This window comes from Penicillium odoratum (genome assembly GCF_028828045.1).
Source record: "Penicillium odoratum strain IBT 22623 chromosome Unknown utg000005l_segment0_segment0, whole genome shotgun sequence".
Lineage (NCBI taxonomy): Eukaryota > Fungi > Ascomycota > Eurotiomycetes > Eurotiales > Aspergillaceae > Penicillium > Penicillium odoratum.
Window position 1 is genome coordinate 4,555,119 of NW_026643147.1, and position 16,964 is coordinate 4,572,082.

The window sequence follows — 16,964 nt, forward strand, 5'->3', positions numbered from 1 at the left end:
ATGATACATGTCGTAGTCTTGCAGTCTCGAGTTCGGTAGCACATTCCGCCATTCCCGCCCAGGAAATGCGGGACCGATGGTTGCGTCTCGGGACCATTGAAACCTCGAAAGCTCCGAACTCCCGATTCCCTTCCCGTAACGACTATCAAATCTTTCATAACTATTACTTGTTTCCTTCCCCTCCCACTTTGTCCAGATCATCCCATATCTCTACATTCTCTACCATGTCTCCCATTAAGGGTCCTGGAGCTGCCCAGAGCCATGACGGTATGGAATTCAACCCCACCTTCGGTGACACATGAAAGAGAACCAACCCCCCTCCTAATTCTTCTCTGACCCAGGTTCTGGATTGCGTGTTGCTATTATTCATGCGCGATGGAATGCGACCATTATTGATCAGCTGGTAGCTGGAGCCAAGAAGAGCTTGTTGGCTGGCGGCGTGACCGAGGATAACATTACGGTCCAGACCGTCCCTGGCAGCTACGAGTTGCCCCTTGGTGTGCAACGGTAAGATCATGACATTAAACCCTGTATCATTTCTTGGGGGAATCCACTGTCTCATGCCTTTGTGTTTTGCCTTCACAGACTGTATGCCGCCTCCCAGGTCCAGGCGAGCTCCTCCGGCGAGGGTATCAGTGCCACCGACCTCTTGTCAGGCTCCACCTCTGATTTGGCCAAATCAGCCACGGGTTCACCTAAGAAGCCCTTTGATGCCATCATCGCTATCGGTGTTCTGATTAAGGGTGCCACTATGCACTTCGAGTACATTGCGGACGCCGTGACCCACGGACTGATGCGAGTTCAACTGGATTCCGGGATTCCAGTCATCTTTGGTTTATTGACTGTTCTGACTGAGGAGCAGGGCTTGGAGCGAGCGGGATTGGGCAAGAGTGGAATGCATAACCATGGTGAGGATTGGGGTAGTGCCGCTGTTGAGCTGGGTGTCAAGAGACGCGAGTGGTCCGAGGGCACGATTCTGTAAAGAACTAAAATAAAATCATGCAGAAAAAACAACACACCGATTTTCTGCATTTCTACGTGTGTTCTCTTGTAGTCAACAGCGCCTGAGAAGAATCAAATTAAATATGCACTGTCAGTTCTATTGCAGTTTCATTCCTCCATTTGCTCCTCTTCGTCTTCGCCCTCAAGTGCTCGCTTCGCAAACTTCTCTGCTTCCTCGCGGAGTTCCTTGGGCACCGCCTCGTGACAACCCTTGGTGGGGCCATCCATTGAGCTGATCCATGACATCTCTAGCTCAAATTCCTTGTCCTTGCTGTCTTGGTGGGCAACGTAGATGATGCGGGCCGCTTCCTTCACACCTTCCAATAGCGATAGCTTGCCAGAGGTCAGGTCTAACTTCTCCAGCTCCGCCTTGGCGGCCTGTCGGCCCTTACCAGTTGCGGCGCCATAGTAGCCCTAGGTATATTAGTGAGCCTTCTTGATAGGAAAGGATGTAAAATTGCGGGGTTCACATACCCAGTACAACCCACTGGGTTCGATCATGTACAGGCCAGGTCCACCAGCTGGGGCACCTTCTACCTTTCCACCAGAACCTGATTTGGGACCACTACCCACCTGGCCGTCGACCGCCAGCTCCGCTTCACTGTCCCACCCACCGATGATTGAAGTCACACCAAACGGCCGTACACTGGAGTATAGCGTGTATGCTTGTACATAGCCACCCAGGCGGTTCGCAAGCGCCGAGGTAGGGATCGGGGCTTTGTATGTACCTCTCCACGAGGATGCTTCGTCTCGAGCTCTGGAAACAAAGTGACGACCGTCCGGTACTAGTCCAGCCGATACCTAAATAGCAAAGAGATCACAAGTTAGACAGGGAGGAAAACAAATGGTGCTCTCGTTCCAAGTTCAAAGGTTTGAAGACATGGGGGTTGGCGAAGTTGAGCTTACAATGCCGACATGGCGATCTACCGTCGCGATTCTCTTATTCGAACCAGGTTTTAGGAGCTTGCTAGTGATGATTTTTTCCACTGCTAGCACCACGCCATCTTTGCACCTGATGCCGATAGCTGTTCCTCCATTCTCCACGGCCTTGACGGCATATTCCACCTGCAGGGGTTGGTCAGCCGTGATGGGTCCTTCTAGTTTGTTGATCCTCTGATCCATTTTGCGTGGTGGGGTCATACCTGGAAATTGCGGCCATCTGGTGAGAAGACCGAGTTAGAGAGATCGTAACCCGTACCGATTGACGTCTGTCCAGATGTTAGCTCTCTGTGGATGATGGGGAGATTCTGTGTCGGCAATAAGACAATAGGCTCACCATGATTCGTGTGTGGGGTTGCGGAATTTGTATTCAAGGTAGAAAAAGAAAATTAATTCAGAAAAATAATAGGTTGGATGGAAGTGACAAGCTTGCCCTGACCTTGATGACATTCGGGGAAGGTCCAGAGCTGCGTCACGGGAGTTGCCTGGGTCACGTGGTTGTTTATTGTAAATTTCCAGTTTGGTATATCTTACGGTTTTTTTGGTTTTGCAGCCCAAACTAGGACTAGAGTTTGGGGTTTGGGCATCACAAACCCTTGATATATATAGTGTCGAGTGCGGGGTGATACTTTCTTCCTTTCTATCTTTCTGCTTGTCAAACTTCAAATTGTTAACTTTTGGTTTATCTGGACATTGATATTTATATTCCAACTTTCTTTTGGTCGATTGGACGCAACCTTTGGACCCATACGATAACATTATACGTATACTTCTCCCCCACAAACAATATACAATCCGACTCGACCTCAAATCATGTCTTCCTCCATCCTTCACCAGTGTCCATTCTGTGGTCATGTATCTGATATCTCTCTTTCCTTGGCTGCCTTCATCGAGAACCCGCACTGCATTCAGGTATCTACTATAAATCTATATAATTTTTTTCTACCACTGTTGGGTCCCTGACAAGTAGGGAATTTATGTCTTTAGTGCGGTCTCTCGGTCTCCGAAAGCAACGGAAAGTTGCAAGACGAGCTAGCGGCCTTGTTTGATCGACAAATGGCCATAGAAGCGCCCCCCGAGCCCCAACCCCTTTCCTACAGCGTCTCGCAGCACTATCACCATTCCACCCATGTAATTTCTTCCCCGAACCCTCCACCACAAGCCACAGATCCGACCCCAATAGAGATCCTACAACAGCATGGTCTCGACCCCGCTACGATGTTACCCCGCCAGTTGGATCTGTTCACGAACGCAGACGTCGAACAGAGACAGCGCTTGACCCAAACGTGGCAGCTCTACGCCAGATCCGCCGGAACTTTGACAGATTCGAATGCAGTATTCACCGGAGAAGACCTTCGGATGAATGATCTACAAGCAGAGGTAGAGCCGTATATGGTTTCCGGCTATCAGACACACCCGCAGCCCACGGAACCTACCACAGGACAGCCGTATGCATCGGCAACAGACCCGGTGTACAAGACTCAGCATTGGTGGGAAATGGCTGAAAAACAGCCGATGGAGTCACAGTACGGGGAATTTCAAGAGAGAAGCCGATACGATGCAGGCAGTGGCTTTACCCAGCCGTCCTTGTTTCATTAGCAACAAGTGTGAAGCTAAGCCTACTTTCTATAGATTGAGAACAAGAAGCTGATACGTTAAGAACATAGTAGCATGAGATGATCTTCCAGGGCTATTGTATTTGCTATCTAAGCACTGTCATACAATAATTTTTTTCCTGAATTTTCGAAATCTTTTCAAGTCCCGTTAACAGAAGTAACAAAAAACATAAGCATAAGTCCATGGCCAAGATCAAAACGAGTGTGTGCGCCATGGATTCTCGTGTCCGTTCCCATCAGTTGAATTGCTCGAATGGCGTTACCAGGTTGATTCCAGAATGCAGTCATTGTAGCACAAATCATGTTGGAATCATAGTCATGACGGCTGGTTGTCATTAGTAGCATGGGAAGTGTATGAGGCACTGCAGGGCTGAGTGTTTATTAGCAGAGAACAAAAGACATTGTGAAGGATTAGCTCAATTACCTTTACTCATCATCAAGAGCAGCCATGGCCTCAGCGAGAGCATCGGCAGAGCGCTTGACCTCATCGACGGCCTCAGCGGCACGCTTGACCTTGAAGCAGGGCTCACCCGGGTGGGAGCACCAGCGGGACATGGCCTCAGGCTGAGCCTCAGCCATAGCCTCAGCGAGGGCCTCTGCAGAACGCTTGACCTCAGAGGAGATATCGTTTGTGCGTTTCATCTTGTAGCAGGGCTCAGCAGGGTGAGAACACCAACGGGACATGGCAGCGGTGGGAGCAGCCGAAGCGGCGAGCATAGCAAGGGTAACGGCAAGAAGCTTCATGTTGAAGAATGAGTGGATGCGAAAAAGTCGAAGTGGAACTGGAATTGATTGGAAGCGTAGAATGTGAAGAGAATGGAGATGAAGAGCGTTGAGGAAAAGAAGACCAGACAGTGGCAGCAAGCTGACTTTATACCTCCAAGATTCGAGCCTTTCTACTTCACCGAGGGGATTGAATGTTCCAAGGGATTCCCATACCGATTGGGGCTCTTCAAAGAACGGTGATCATCGAGGGAGATGGAGTTTTATAGAGTTCCCAATTGGGATATGGAGTGCATTGAAATGAGGGCTTCTCATTTGCCAAATTGCTTGACATGGGGGGTGGGTGTGGGGTTGTATAGACTCTATCCGAGTCTGGATTCTGAATTAGGATTCCCTTTCATTCACTTCTTTGAAATACACATATCACCAACCAGGCCTGTCATGTGGGGGGCTCATGAGAGATGAAGAATTGAGTTCAACAAGGGGACGAGTCACCAGAAGTGAAGTTCTATAGAAACGGATGAAAGGAGAGTGATATGGTCCATAGGAACCACAGTGGGGGAGGAAACCCATATATGATTGGTAGAGCGAAACTCGAAGCTATGATTGGCTAGCTATAAAGGTACAAAGGGTACTATTAGATATATAGTATATATTATGATGATTATACTACTAGAGGTGTATAGTACCCAAGGATTGACACTTCAATATTAAGAACTTCGTAAATAAATTTCAAGAATGAGAGATTCCTAGTATAATGTCCAGTTGGGTATTGTGGTGCCACTCGGGCCGCAGATTGTTATCTCGGTGTCGGCTCGCAGCGGAAGTTCCTTTTTTCCCTGCCTTTCCAACCTTTCCCTTCTCTTTTCTCCACTCCATACTTCTTCACCGAGACATTTTTGAAAAAGGGTGAAAAATTTCCCTTTCTTCCCCAGAAAATTCCCTATCACAATCATGTTCTCTCGATCGGCTCAACCCGCCCGGGTTAGTGTTCACACTCTTTCTATTCCCCCCTGCACACGCGCGCGCAACCGAGCTAACATCCAAATGCAGACCCTGCTTCGCAGTGCCTCCGTGGCCCCCTCTGTCGCTCGCTCAATCCCTACTCGATGTACGCTATGGTTTACATTCCCTTCTCCACCACTTCTATGGCCCGATGAAAGAAGTCTCCCCCATTTGCGCAAGGTGTGCAAATGTCATTGGTAGATTTTGAAACTGATTCCCGCGATTAGCCTTCGCCACCGTGCAGTCCGACATCTTCAAGCCCACCAAGTACGGCGGAAAGTACACTGTCACTCTTATCCCCGGTATGCTTGATCGCTTTTGATTTGCCTTCTTTGCGACAAAAAAAAATTGGTCGCTAATCAAGATCGGTAGGTGACGGAATCGGTGCCGAGGTCGCCGAGTCGGTCAAGACCATCTTCAAGGCCGACAATGTGCCCATTGAGTGGGAGCAGGTCGACGTGAGCGGTGTGGACACTGGCAACAAGCACTCAGAGGAGCTGTTCAAGGAGTCCCTGGCCTCCCTCAAGCGCAACAAGCTGGGCTTGAAGGGTATTCTTCACACCCCGGTGGAGCGCTCTGGTCACCAGTCCTTCAATGTCGCTCTTCGTCAGGAACTTGACATCTACGCCTCCATTTCTTTGATCAAGAACATCCCCGGATACGAGACTCGCCACAAGAATGTCGATCTCTGCATCATCCGTGAGAACACCGAGGGTGAGTACTCCGGCCTGGAGCACCAGTCCGTCCAGGGCGTTGTCGAGTCCCTCAAGATCATCACTCGTGCCAAGTCCGAGCGCATCGCCAAGTTCGCTTTCAGCTTCGCCCTTGCCAACAACCGCAAGAAGGTGACCTGCATCCACAAGGCCAACATCATGAAGCTCGCCGACGGTCTCTTCCGCAGCACTTTCCACAAGGTCGCAGAGAACTACCCCACCCTGGAGGTTAACGACATGATTGTGGATAACGCCTCCATGCAGGCCGTCTCACGCCCTCAGCAGTTCGACGTCATGGTTATGCCCAACCTTTACGGTGGTATCCTCTCCAACGTTGGTGCCGCCCTCGTTGGTGGCCCCGGTGTCGTTCCTGGTTGCAACATGGGCCGTGATGTCGCCGTCTTTGAGCCTGGCTGCCGTCACGTTGGTCTTGACATCAAGGGCAAGGACCAGGCCAACCCTAGCGCCATGATTTTGTCTGGTTCCATGCTCCTCCGCCACCTTGGCCTCGATGATCACGCCAACCGCATCTCCAAGGCTGTCTACGATGTGATCGGTGAGGGTCAGACCCGCACCCGCGACATGGGTGGTCAGGCTACCACTCACGAGTTCACCCGGGCCGTTCTGGACAAGATGGAGGCAGCTCTGTAAATTTTGTTATCTGGAGACCCATTGCCTTCCATGAACCCCCTTCCCCGCCACGCTACGACCGGGGATGACTCTCAACTGGCTTTGAACCTGAGCTAGCTGGAGTGATCCTCCATTATGTATTATCTTTCATTCTATTTAGCTCGCCATGTCCCCGCAAGTTATAGCAATAGACACATTTTTTGGATTTCACATTAAGACTTCTATCATGGCAAGAAATTGTAAATACATCTCTTGGCTGAAGCCAAGTGAGTCTGAGAACATGTCTTTTGTCAACCCCGAAGTCATGAGAAAAGAAGAAACCCGCCAAGCATAAATGCTCCAGAGAGTGGGTGTCGAAGGATGAACGGTGTTAAGTGGGGTATCAAAAAATATAGAAACACAAAAATAAAGGAAACTTTTTGAACGTCGTGCATGGTTGATGCAGAGGGGACTAGAAAGCCGTACGTCGCTTGCGGCCGGTGTACTTCGAGTTGTGTTTCACCACCTTTCCCTTCCTCTCCATCTGTTCTTTCTTCCTCATAATCCATGCACGGTCACCCTTCCGGGCCGGGCGGGCGTTGTTCACTTCCATAGCCTTTTTTCTGGCATCCAACACATCGACATCGTCCATGCCATTCACAACACCTCGAATATCCCCTTGGAGACCACCACCACCCACAGTAAGGACCAAATACAGCTTACCGTTCTTGGTACCCGGATCATCTTCAAGCATACCAGCTCCGAAACCAGCCTTGATGGCAGCCCCACTGATCATGCTCCGCTGAACATCATTCTTGGGATAGAACTGGCAGACTGCCCGCCCACCACGACGAAGACTGGCATAAAGACCCTCAAAAAATCGCTTCAAGCGGCCCTCGGGACTGACATCGCTGGACTCTGCATTGCACAACCACTGAATGGCACTGATACTGATTGCGGCATCGAAAGAGCCCGGCCGGAAGGGTATTCCTTGGCCAATATCGGCAAGGAAGAGATCACCTTCGACCTCGCGTTGCAGGGCCACGTCCAACATGCTCGGTGAAATGTCCATGCCAACCCACGTATGCGGTCCACCATCCTCGGGGGACTCTTGCGACAGAATTTCACCTGACAAACCCGAGCCACATCCGACATCTAGGATCATAGAAGGAGATTTAAGGTCTAGAAGTTCTAGGGCTCGGTTCGTCATATCGGCTTGAATATTCCGAATGCGAGAGGATGTTGTATATTTGCGAGATTCATTGTCGTTGTAGAAGAGGTCAGGCGGGCTGTTGCATGAAGGGTTTCTCTGATTAGTTTTCCATGGACAAAATGATTGAAGTAAGTAATAAGAGGGTAGGGATAAGACTAACAGAATATCTTCAGGGCGAGACATGATGCGTGATGGTGGGGGGGGGGGGAAGTTGTATTGTTGTATTGAAGATTTGAATTCTTTTTCTTTTTTTAAATTTATTTTTGATCCGGAAGTGGAGTTGAAAACCTCAGGCATTAAAATCTGTCGATCATGACATGATCACGTTCGTTTTCAATTAATCTGCATCATCTTTCTCTTCCCTCTTGAGGGTCACCCTTACACTTTTTTTTTCTTCTTTCGTTCATCATGTGGATTCTGTCTCTCGTCGGGTATTTAGGGGTGATCGTGGGATTCGCCTTTCTCACACTAGCTATAGGTAAGTCTTAAGCTTCCTTCCCCCCAAAGATTCCTTCCCCTCAATTGACACGTAAAATTATAGCTTCGGGACTTTATTATTTATCCGAGCTAGTTGAAGAACATACTGTTCTGGCACGGAAACTCCTGAGCCGACTCATCTATGGTATCATCATCATTCAGGTCCTGCTGGTGATCTTCGACCGATTCCCCGTGTGGCTCTCCCTACTCAGCATCCTCTCCCACCTGGTTTACGCTAGCAATTTACGACGCTTCCCCATCGTCAAACTATCCGATCCACTCTTCATCCTATCATGCATTCTGGTGCTGTTGAACCATTGGTTATGGTTCCGTCACTTTTCGAAACCGCCCTCTCCATCCCGTCAGGCTGATAACAACTGGCGTCAACCATACCAGGTGAATTATGACGAGATGCCTTCATTCTCCGAGGTATCCTCATATTTTGGGTTGTGTGTATGGCTGGTTCCCTTCGCCCTATTTGTCAGCCTGAGTGCTGGAGAGAATGTGCTGCCTAGTATGGGATCGGAGTACGCGACTGGTGACCGTGCCAGTGGGTTGGGCCACAGTCGGGGCACCTCGGACGCCAAATCGAAAAATAAGGGAATGGCCAAGGCTCTAGTGGACAGTGTGCGAGATTGGGCCCGGGAAAACGGTGAAGTCATGGGCTTATGGAGGGGGGAGCAAACCAGGCGCTTCTGATACATCGATATGTAATGAACTCATGTCAAAGAGCTAAAATATATGGATATGATGACATTGCACTATATCAAGAACCTATGATCCACAATCTTATCGCAGTAGATACAAGAGATCTCGAGTGCGCTGGAAATTGAACATGGACAATGGTAGAGAAGAAAAAGAAGTGCGCAAAGTAAAAGGTAAAATCCAGTAAATGAGAAGAGAATACAAATCCAGTTCAAGTGGGGGGAAAAAGTATAAAAAAAGATGAGGAAGCAGAAGAAGGGGTATAACGATAGATCAAGAAACAAAAGATCTCCAAGACAGCTCGGGGATCGTGCCTCATTACTGTAACCTCGTCCTAATTACCATTATCATTAAACATTCCCGTGCGACTCTGGTGCCAAGTGGGTGAAAGTCATCATTCCGCGTGCAAATCGTGATCGGTAAACAAAAGGGGGGTCATCGATAACCGAGGATTAGAAAGACATTGGGGAGGATCAAAGGCAGCATGTCTTGTGACTGCCTGGGTGGTTTAATTATTTGTCTTGGTAGAAGGAAAGATCTCCTGGGTCTGAATGAGAATTGAATTGAAGAGTTAGAAGGCATTCCGCAAAGCTTGTGCTGGTAGTACATACTGGATTCCATGAAGAGCATTGAGCTCTCTCGCCTCTTTGTCTTGGCTGAGCGTGTATCGTCTGAACCGGGAGATAACATGCCATTTAACGAACCATAGGAGGGTGATGCGCCTTGGTGTTGGCTATATGCGTCACTCCTGTAGGTTGGCTGGTCATAGCTGGGCTGCAAAGGAGCAAAGCCTGTGTCATGGGCGGCTCGGGAGGTATCTGAAGGACCACTGGGTGCGTCCGCTTGACCTCGGAATGACGTCTGATTATACGATGGGGTTGGTATGTCCGAGAACATCTGATGACGAGGGGAGCGAACATCATCAGGAGATAGACTGTGATCCACTGTTAATTCAATGGCTGGGCCTGGGCCCGATCCAATATCCCCAAAGATGCTATCGAAGTCCGTAAGGAACATCGAGAACACCGGCGCGGGAATGTTAAGAGTCGGGGCAAAAACAATGCCAACATTGCGAACGGTCATCTTGTTCACGTCAGAGTTGTTAACGATCTCGATCAGGAACAATGATAAGGCCCGCAGTAGCACAAGGTTTGGCCTTGGCAGCCGGCTAACCAAAGCGTTGAAGGCTGTGACCTTCTTCTGGCGGTCGTCGAGCTCTATTGAATAAACATTAGTTTATACTCTCTCCCACAAGAGACAGTGAATAAACATACCGAGAACCCGAAGGAAATCTAAATGAAGCTCCCGAGTCAGCACCGTGGTTGGGAGCTCTCGAAGGTATTGCTTGAAGAGAGAGGCGACGGCGTGAACATCATAATACTGATCTCCACCAACAAAATCCACGTCACCCTCGGTATTGAATCGCTCCTTCAAGGCCTTAATCACAACATTGGAGCCGCTCAGGCGGAAGATTCCTTCTTCTAACGCCGCGCCCTTGGAATGCAAATATTCGATGCAGCGATACACAACAGCCGGAAGCTCCACATCAACTCCAAGTGGGGCACAGTACTGAACAGCCTCTGCCAAGGGAATCCCGAATACAGGTCTGACAGGATCCTTCCGTTCCGCTTGGATGCTGTTACTGGTTGCAGCTAGGTCGTTGACAGCTGGGGCCTGAGACGCCAGATCGAAGGAGGACCGAGTGCGGAAGCCCCAGATGCTGCGTTTCTTCTCCTTGGTTGACATTGTGGTTTTGTTGCCCCAGGCTCCCACGTCCTGGATCACGGCCCCATTGGTAGGTCCCGAGATGGTCTTGGGTGACTGCAAGGCGCCTTCAACGGGAGATTGGCTCAAGTCTCGGAAGTCTGTCGAGAGCGTAGCCGGTATACGGGGCGATCGAGGGGCCTGTTCAATGGAGGAGCCGAATATGGGAGGCTCTGCCGCGATGGTGTTATCGAAGCTAAATCCTTGGACGGGGGCCGCAAACTCCTGGTCAGGGCTTTCAATGCTCCTGGTTGGCTTTCTGCTGCCACTGTTGGGTAATGACACCGGTTTGCTTCCATTGTCTAGGTTTTGCTGCTGTCTTCCCTGTGTTTGAGGCTGGCCCTTGCTGGATGCACTGCCCCGACTATCGTTGTCTGAAGGACTCTCGACGTGCTCCATCAAAGCTTCTACCCATCTATCGCGCTCTTCATCGCTCTCTGCACAAAGCACATGTCGGACAAGGGCCGAGGAGTCTTTCCTCTTCGGCTCCAATACAAGGAAGGCGTGGCGATATTGATTGTCGGCATCCTCATCAGTACCAGGAGGATTACCCTGACTGCTAGGATTCTGCGACTGCTTGCCGATTTGGGCATGATGCAGCTTTATAGTACCCATGTGGGGGCCACCAGGAGACTCGAAATATTTCAACTCGGGTCCATGAAGGACAAAATACCGCGCTTTCCATCCACCAAAGTTTTTACCTCTTTTTGTTAGGTAGCCTTCTTTTCGAGGCCTTCCATCAGACCCCCGAGACAAATTAAGCTGCGTCGAACCATTGTCTTTTAGCAGGCTAGTTTCATCGTCTCGTGGCTCGATGGCGTCGCTTGTAAGGAACCGACAGATGACCAGGGCCGCTTTTTCATCCATGGGTGTATTTAAGAGATTGTCAAAGTACGCGTTCAACGCGGCACGCCGTGCGTCTACTTTAGCAGGGGAGTGTCCACTAAAAATAGCGCGATCCGGTAATCTCCCAGTGAAGGTGACCAATTGGCGAATTTGGTAATCTAGCTGAGGCAAAGAAGCAATGACTTTTTCAACTCGCCAGAGTTCACACATCTCAGCCCGAGAGATCACGCTGAGAGTAAACACAGGCTCCTCTTCAAGCGGTTTTGAAGCCATATAACTATTCCTGGAGGGTCGAAGTCGGGATGAAGAGACTTGCACTTGAATCACAGGAAGGGCATTAGGAGGCAACAGTAAGCCAGGGTACTCGTCCGACACCAGTCCCTGGAAGATACTGGATCCTAAAGAGCGCAGGGACCTCGGGCTGTCTATCTTCACGGCAGGATCGATTGATGGCATCGGGCCAATATGCGCTGGGTAATTGCCAGCTCGCGGGGAAAGAGGTAAACCAGGTAGATTGGTGCCTGCAGTTATAGATTGACTTGTGACAGAGTTGATGTCTCGGGGCATGCGGGGCAAAGGCGAACCAAGAGGTCGATCCTCTGGCCTCGGGCTTAATGGTAAACCGGGACTTTTAGGATTAGGGAAGCTCGGACGTCCATCGGGAAGGGAAGAATTCGCCCGAGAGTTGAGAATGGATCCGAGAGAGCCAGATGGGCCTACCTTTGGTGGTGATCTCGTGGCAAGCTCGAGGGAAGCAGTTGCTGCTGGGCTAGCAGACGTAGCTGTGTCCCGGGAGGAGTGAGATGACCCAAGTTTAGCCGTGCTCATAGATCCCTGGGGGTCGGATTCATTTTTTATAGCCTCCCGATCTCGATCATCTTCCTCTCTGGTCTTCCTCCTTCCGCGATCAAGGCTTGATCTTTCATCCTGTGATTCGCCGTAATCGGATCCCGAGTCTGGGTCACTGTGAACTTTGCGAACATTATCACTTGGCAATCGTAAGTCAAGGGGCGCCGGTGGGGGCTTGCGATTCGGGTGCGGAAATTTCTGCCCGTCGCTTCCAATTGGAGACGATAGATTGCTTGTGGGACTCAGATCGTTGCTTTCAAGGGTCAATCGGGATGCGGTTTGGACTGGCACGATAGTTGGTTGTGGGGTCTGCCGTCTGCCACCCTGTTGCTCGCCACTCGGACCGGTGACAGTTTGCTGGGACTGGGCTGCTCCAGCTAAACCAGCAAGTGAACTTCCGGGATTCGCAGCTGGGAGTGGAGGCGTGGAGTCTTGGAGCTCTTTCAGTTTCTTCTTGTACTTTTCTTTCTCATTGAAAGCGCGTTCAAGGTCTTTGTTAAGACCCAAGATGAGAGTCCTTTGTTTGTCCACTAGCTTCCAAAGCTGCGAGTTCTGAGACGCTGCCTGGTGCTTCTCCCTTAGGAGATATACAATGACAGCCTCCGCTGAACCAGCTGCATTGATGAGGTTGCTAATGTCCGCTGGGCTCAACGCATTGGCATCAAAGGTTGATTTTTGCGAAGCAGACGACAAGGATGAGATGGCAGAATCAATGGACGACGTGCGAGGCATGATGCGGTGGGTTGGACGATCTCCGGGGGCCGACATTATAGAGCTCACGGAGGAGGAGGCGGAACGATCAGGCTCAGCTGCACCAGGCGGTTTGGAAATACTGCCGTCGGATTTGGCGACGCTGCCCGACTCCATATCCATCATGTCTGGTGACTGCGAGAAATTATGGGTAGGGTTCGAAGGAGGTGCTGGAAACGGAGCATTGGCTATACGGGAGATGGGCGAACGGTCCTGGGATGGAGAAGGGTTGGCGCTCGACCTAGGTGATAATGGACTCTGAGAAGGAGAATCTTGAAGGCGTGACTTTGGGAGAGAACTAGTGTGCAGTGGTGATGGCGAATTATGCCGAGAACCAGGAGCGCCGCGTAAAGCCACCTCGGATCGCGCGCCTAGATAATCTCGGGGAATAAGGCCGTTGAGAGGCGGGTATTGAGGGGTTTGATTCTTGCTGGAACCTGGCGCGTCGTCCTCACTGCCTCGCCACTGGGACATGATTTCGCACAGGGATCAGCATCAGAGGGATTGAGGGGAGGTTTTGGGGGGGAAAGACCCAGGAGTGGGAAGAGGCGGGTCCTCGGAAGCTGGGAAGCTTAATAAATAATGGAACAGGCAAGAAAGGGGGTTTGAAAGATCCAGAAAATGTCTTAGATTGAAAGACCCTTCCCCTCAAAAAAGTTAATGAATATGAACACTAAGTCACTAGGATTTAGTTTCTTCTAATATATTTCCCTTTTTTAAGTGGGGGGAAGAGGAGAAAGGCCGGAAATTTCAGAAAAAGGGGGAAAATAGACTCCAATTACCCTGTGGTTCTTGTTTGGTGGAGCCCACGACGATCCCCGATGACAGTTGGAAAAGTATGACCTAGGGGTGATCCGTTAGTGATCCATTCCAAGGTTGACACTGAGCCTTTTCAAAATGTATACGTTCAGATAATGTTGAGTAGAAAGTCCGTAATTAAGATATTAATAAAGACGAATTATAGATTTGGAGACATCACACATACCAAGGTTCCATCCTCGTGGAGATAATGAACGTGCAAGCCTCGCCTCTAAATCAAGAAATACCCTATTTACGCATATGCATTGTATATCCAATATTGTCGGATTTCACTAGTATTCAAACATATACTCTTGACTATATATGTACACACATGTATACATCATACATATTATCTACTTCATCTAGCAACTCGGTAGATTGAATATTGATCAGCATGGTACACGTGAAATAAGGAGCAGTGAAGGAGGACTTTTACATCCAGATGTAAGAGGGGAAAACCAGCAATAACTATAACCGTGGGAATACCCTGTACTCCACATAATGCAACCCCCGTAGTGAACTATGATACATGAAATGGAAAAAAAACTCCCCCAGAACGCCAGGTGTTACCGGTCTAGAAAGAAAGACCATGGAAATATACATAAATCATGCGATGTTGCCCGCCATGCCCATGAAGATAGCCTGTGCTGCTAGCTGCAGAGACCAAAATCCAACTTTTTTGAATCGCCGTTTGCGGGCTTGATCGTCCATAACGTCCCGAGCGAAGGCATCATAGGTCTAAGGGAATAGGTAAGCGTATGCCTCCAAGGAACATATGTAAAGGGGATCAAAACAATCGGTAAACTCACGGCAGCTGACAGGTCGTCCATCAATCCGCTGTCGAAAATGGTCCAACTACCATCAAAATCACCGGCGCGCTTGACAAGTCGGCAGTTGATGGGAATGAAGGTGCGTTTGGAGTTGATGTACGCAACAATTGGGCGAATAAGAGCGTTGTTGATGTAAGAGAGATCTCTAGTGAAGATGGGGACCGCGGCCCGAACATTGTTCATCTGAACTCGTAGGTCCATCATTAGAAATCGCTTATCAACATCGGAAACATTTTCGAGATCGACATCGGCTCGCTGGCTAAGAGAGTCTGAATCCTGGTTGGAGGTGACAGTGGCTTCAAGTCGATCATAGAAATCAGCCATCACTTTCGCCAAGCTCTCATCGTTCTCAGTAGGGAACATAATGTCGGCTACAATGTCCACAGTGCCTTCATGGATCCATGAAAATGGGCCCTGGACACCGCGATTCAAATGGTCGACATTGAGCCCGTCGACACGAATTCTGCTGTGTTTTTTCCACGGACTGGTGTTGCCATCTTCCTCTGTGCCTTGATCCCATCGGCCGCCTGTAAAGCCATTGGTTTGGCGCGGATGGATAGTGAACAGAGAATTATCGAAGGAGCCCGACATCATATTAGCTGACATGAAGTCATAGAACAACCATTGCTTCCGCAGCTGAGGGAGATCGCATGAGAATATGCTGACTGAAAATGGACGGAAGTTATCGGGCTGATAGACGGTCACCAATACGTCGTGCATTTTGAACGAGTCAATTTCGAAATCCCCGGGGTGATGCTCGTGCCGGTAGGACTTGGGATCAAGATCATCTTCCGGCCAGAAAACATGCCGGCGATCAATAATACCTCGGATTCCCTTGACTTCCACATCCCGCAACGGACCCTTTCCATTCAGCCACTTGGTAAATGACAGCGTCACGTTGACGGTTTCAAGTGACACGTCAAACTGTGTGTAATTAGTATCCTCTTCTTCGGGGACGAGTTGATCGTCCAGCCCGGATTCACCTCGGGCTGCGGCGGCGGCGGCAGCGGCAGCGGTCTTTGAAGAACCTTTACTGACATGGCCCGTGCCTTGACCCGGCCGCCTCGAAACAAATACATTTTTGAAAGTGATCACACCGTTTTTCCACTTGGGCACAATGGCAGACTCGAAAACAACCTGAACGCCAGAGGACTTGGTCAGGTAATTGCCCACCCATCCGGCCAGCGTTTCTGAAAGTCTAATTAGCACTTGAGCCTGAGACAGTTGGAAATCATCCACATACCCTGTGCGAAGACGGTGTTGATGGCCAAGATCAAAAGGGAAAAAAATGTGGTTGTTCCCACTACGACCCATACGACATGACCTAGAAGGACCCAGGAAAATAGTGCCGTAATCTCGTCAAGGTTGAAGGGCCGTACACTTCGTATCGAGAACCACTTAAATCGCACCTTAAGGCGTGACCAGAAACCAGTTGCCGCCTCCAAAAGTTCCTCCTTTGTTGGTCGGTGTAAATGTGGTATATGCGGTAGGCGATCCATTAAATGGCGATTCGAGGGCCGTGCGGGATGCGGATCATGCGCTTGCAGCTTCGGAGGAGAAATTTGAGTAGTGGTGTCGGTGTCTTGGACAGCTTGAGAGGAATCATCGCCCTTCGAGGCCTGATGACCATCGGAAGGTACTCCGTTGTGTTGCCCATTTCGTGATGTGTGGAGAGCTCGCTTCCAGAGATAGTGGGTTGATATCGTTTTGGAGGTTATGAAGCATGCCGCACTGGTTTCTGCAGCAGTGTAGCTGGGAGAGAAAAGGGCAAGAAAGCCACCCGAAGCGAATCGTCTAGTCAGTTGAGTAGATTTAGGAGCTGTAGACAAACGCCGCGGACCAGCCACAAATGAGTCGAGAAGCTTGCCTGAGGAGGCGTCGGCGGCGGATATGCGATCTGGTCGTATGCGGCCGAAAAAAGGGTGGGCCGATTCCCAAAATTGGGTAAAAAGCCGACGTCCGAGATTGGCGGACATCTCTATCTTTACATCCTGTGAGGGACTTTTAGGTAAATATGGGGGAAAAAAGAAAGAAGAAGTGTAAGTTCGTAGCTTTGATATGGATAACTTGGAACTGGTGAAATCATCCGCTGTTTGTTCTGTTTGCAACTTGGGTTGGTCCA

General features: G+C 49.8%; 9 protein-coding genes across 9 annotated transcripts; 4 read left to right on the top strand and 5 right to left on the bottom strand.

Moving 5' to 3' along the window:
• Positions 1-224: 224 nt before the first annotated feature.
• N7520_007233 (lumazine synthase RIB4) lies at positions 225-982 on the top strand (the record flags this gene model as incomplete). Its single annotated transcript, XM_057141167.1, has 3 exons — positions 225-267; positions 342-507; positions 586-982. The coding sequence occupies 3 exons, from the start codon at positions 225-227 to the stop codon at positions 980-982; spliced, it is 606 nt and encodes a 201-aa protein (XP_056995173.1).
• Positions 983-1,110: 128 nt separating this feature from the next.
• N7520_007234 (proteasome core particle subunit alpha 7) lies at positions 1,111-2,281 on the bottom strand (the record flags this gene model as incomplete). The annotated part of the gene is made up of 5 exons (XM_057141168.1): positions 1,111-1,416; positions 1,477-1,803; positions 1,909-2,067; positions 2,145-2,210; positions 2,279-2,281. The coding sequence occupies 5 exons, from the start codon at positions 2,279-2,281 to the stop codon at positions 1,111-1,113; spliced, it is 861 nt and encodes a 286-aa protein (XP_056995174.1).
• A 473-nt stretch (positions 2,282-2,754) lies between these two features.
• N7520_007235 (uncharacterized protein) lies at positions 2,755-3,540 on the top strand (the record flags this gene model as incomplete). The annotated part of the gene is made up of 2 exons (XM_057141169.1): positions 2,755-2,853; positions 2,929-3,540. 2 exons carry the CDS (start codon positions 2,755-2,757, stop codon positions 3,538-3,540), a joined length of 711 nt encoding a protein of 236 aa, XP_056995175.1.
• A 443-nt stretch (positions 3,541-3,983) lies between these two features.
• On the bottom strand, positions 3,984-4,301 carry N7520_007236 (mating alpha-pheromone PpgA; the record flags this gene model as incomplete). The annotated part of the gene is made up of 1 exon (XM_057141170.1): positions 3,984-4,301. One exon carries the CDS (start codon positions 4,299-4,301, stop codon positions 3,984-3,986), a length of 318 nt encoding a protein of 105 aa, XP_056995176.1.
• A 933-nt stretch (positions 4,302-5,234) lies between these two features.
• Positions 5,235-6,649, top strand: N7520_007237 (isocitrate dehydrogenase (NAD(+)) IDH1; the record flags this gene model as incomplete). The annotated part of the gene is made up of 4 exons (XM_057141171.1): positions 5,235-5,264; positions 5,334-5,391; positions 5,513-5,587; positions 5,658-6,649. The coding sequence occupies 4 exons, from the start codon at positions 5,235-5,237 to the stop codon at positions 6,647-6,649; spliced, it is 1,155 nt and encodes a 384-aa protein (XP_056995177.1).
• Positions 6,650-7,079: 430 nt separating this feature from the next.
• Positions 7,080-8,003, bottom strand: N7520_007238 (18S rRNA methyltransferase BUD23; the record flags this gene model as incomplete). Its single annotated transcript, XM_057141172.1, has 2 exons — positions 7,080-7,896; positions 7,981-8,003. 2 exons carry the CDS (start codon positions 8,001-8,003, stop codon positions 7,080-7,082), a joined length of 840 nt encoding a protein of 279 aa, XP_056995178.1.
• A 225-nt stretch (positions 8,004-8,228) lies between these two features.
• On the top strand, positions 8,229-8,996 carry N7520_007239 (uncharacterized protein; the record flags this gene model as incomplete). The annotated part of the gene is made up of 2 exons (XM_057141173.1): positions 8,229-8,298; positions 8,362-8,996. The coding sequence occupies 2 exons, from the start codon at positions 8,229-8,231 to the stop codon at positions 8,994-8,996; spliced, it is 705 nt and encodes a 234-aa protein (XP_056995179.1).
• Positions 8,997-9,514: 518 nt separating this feature from the next.
• N7520_007240 (GTPase-activating protein BEM3) lies at positions 9,515-13,685 on the bottom strand (the record flags this gene model as incomplete). The annotated part of the gene is made up of 3 exons (XM_057141174.1): positions 9,515-9,549; positions 9,614-10,219; positions 10,277-13,685. 3 exons carry the CDS (start codon positions 13,683-13,685, stop codon positions 9,515-9,517), a joined length of 4,050 nt encoding a protein of 1,349 aa, XP_056995180.1.
• A 933-nt stretch (positions 13,686-14,618) lies between these two features.
• On the bottom strand, positions 14,619-16,818 carry N7520_007241 (mitochondrial distribution and morphology protein; the record flags this gene model as incomplete). The annotated part of the gene is made up of 3 exons (XM_057141175.1): positions 14,619-14,750; positions 14,822-16,032; positions 16,086-16,818. The coding sequence occupies 3 exons, from the start codon at positions 16,816-16,818 to the stop codon at positions 14,619-14,621; spliced, it is 2,076 nt and encodes a 691-aa protein (XP_056995181.1).
• Positions 16,819-16,964: the final 146 nt, after the last annotated feature.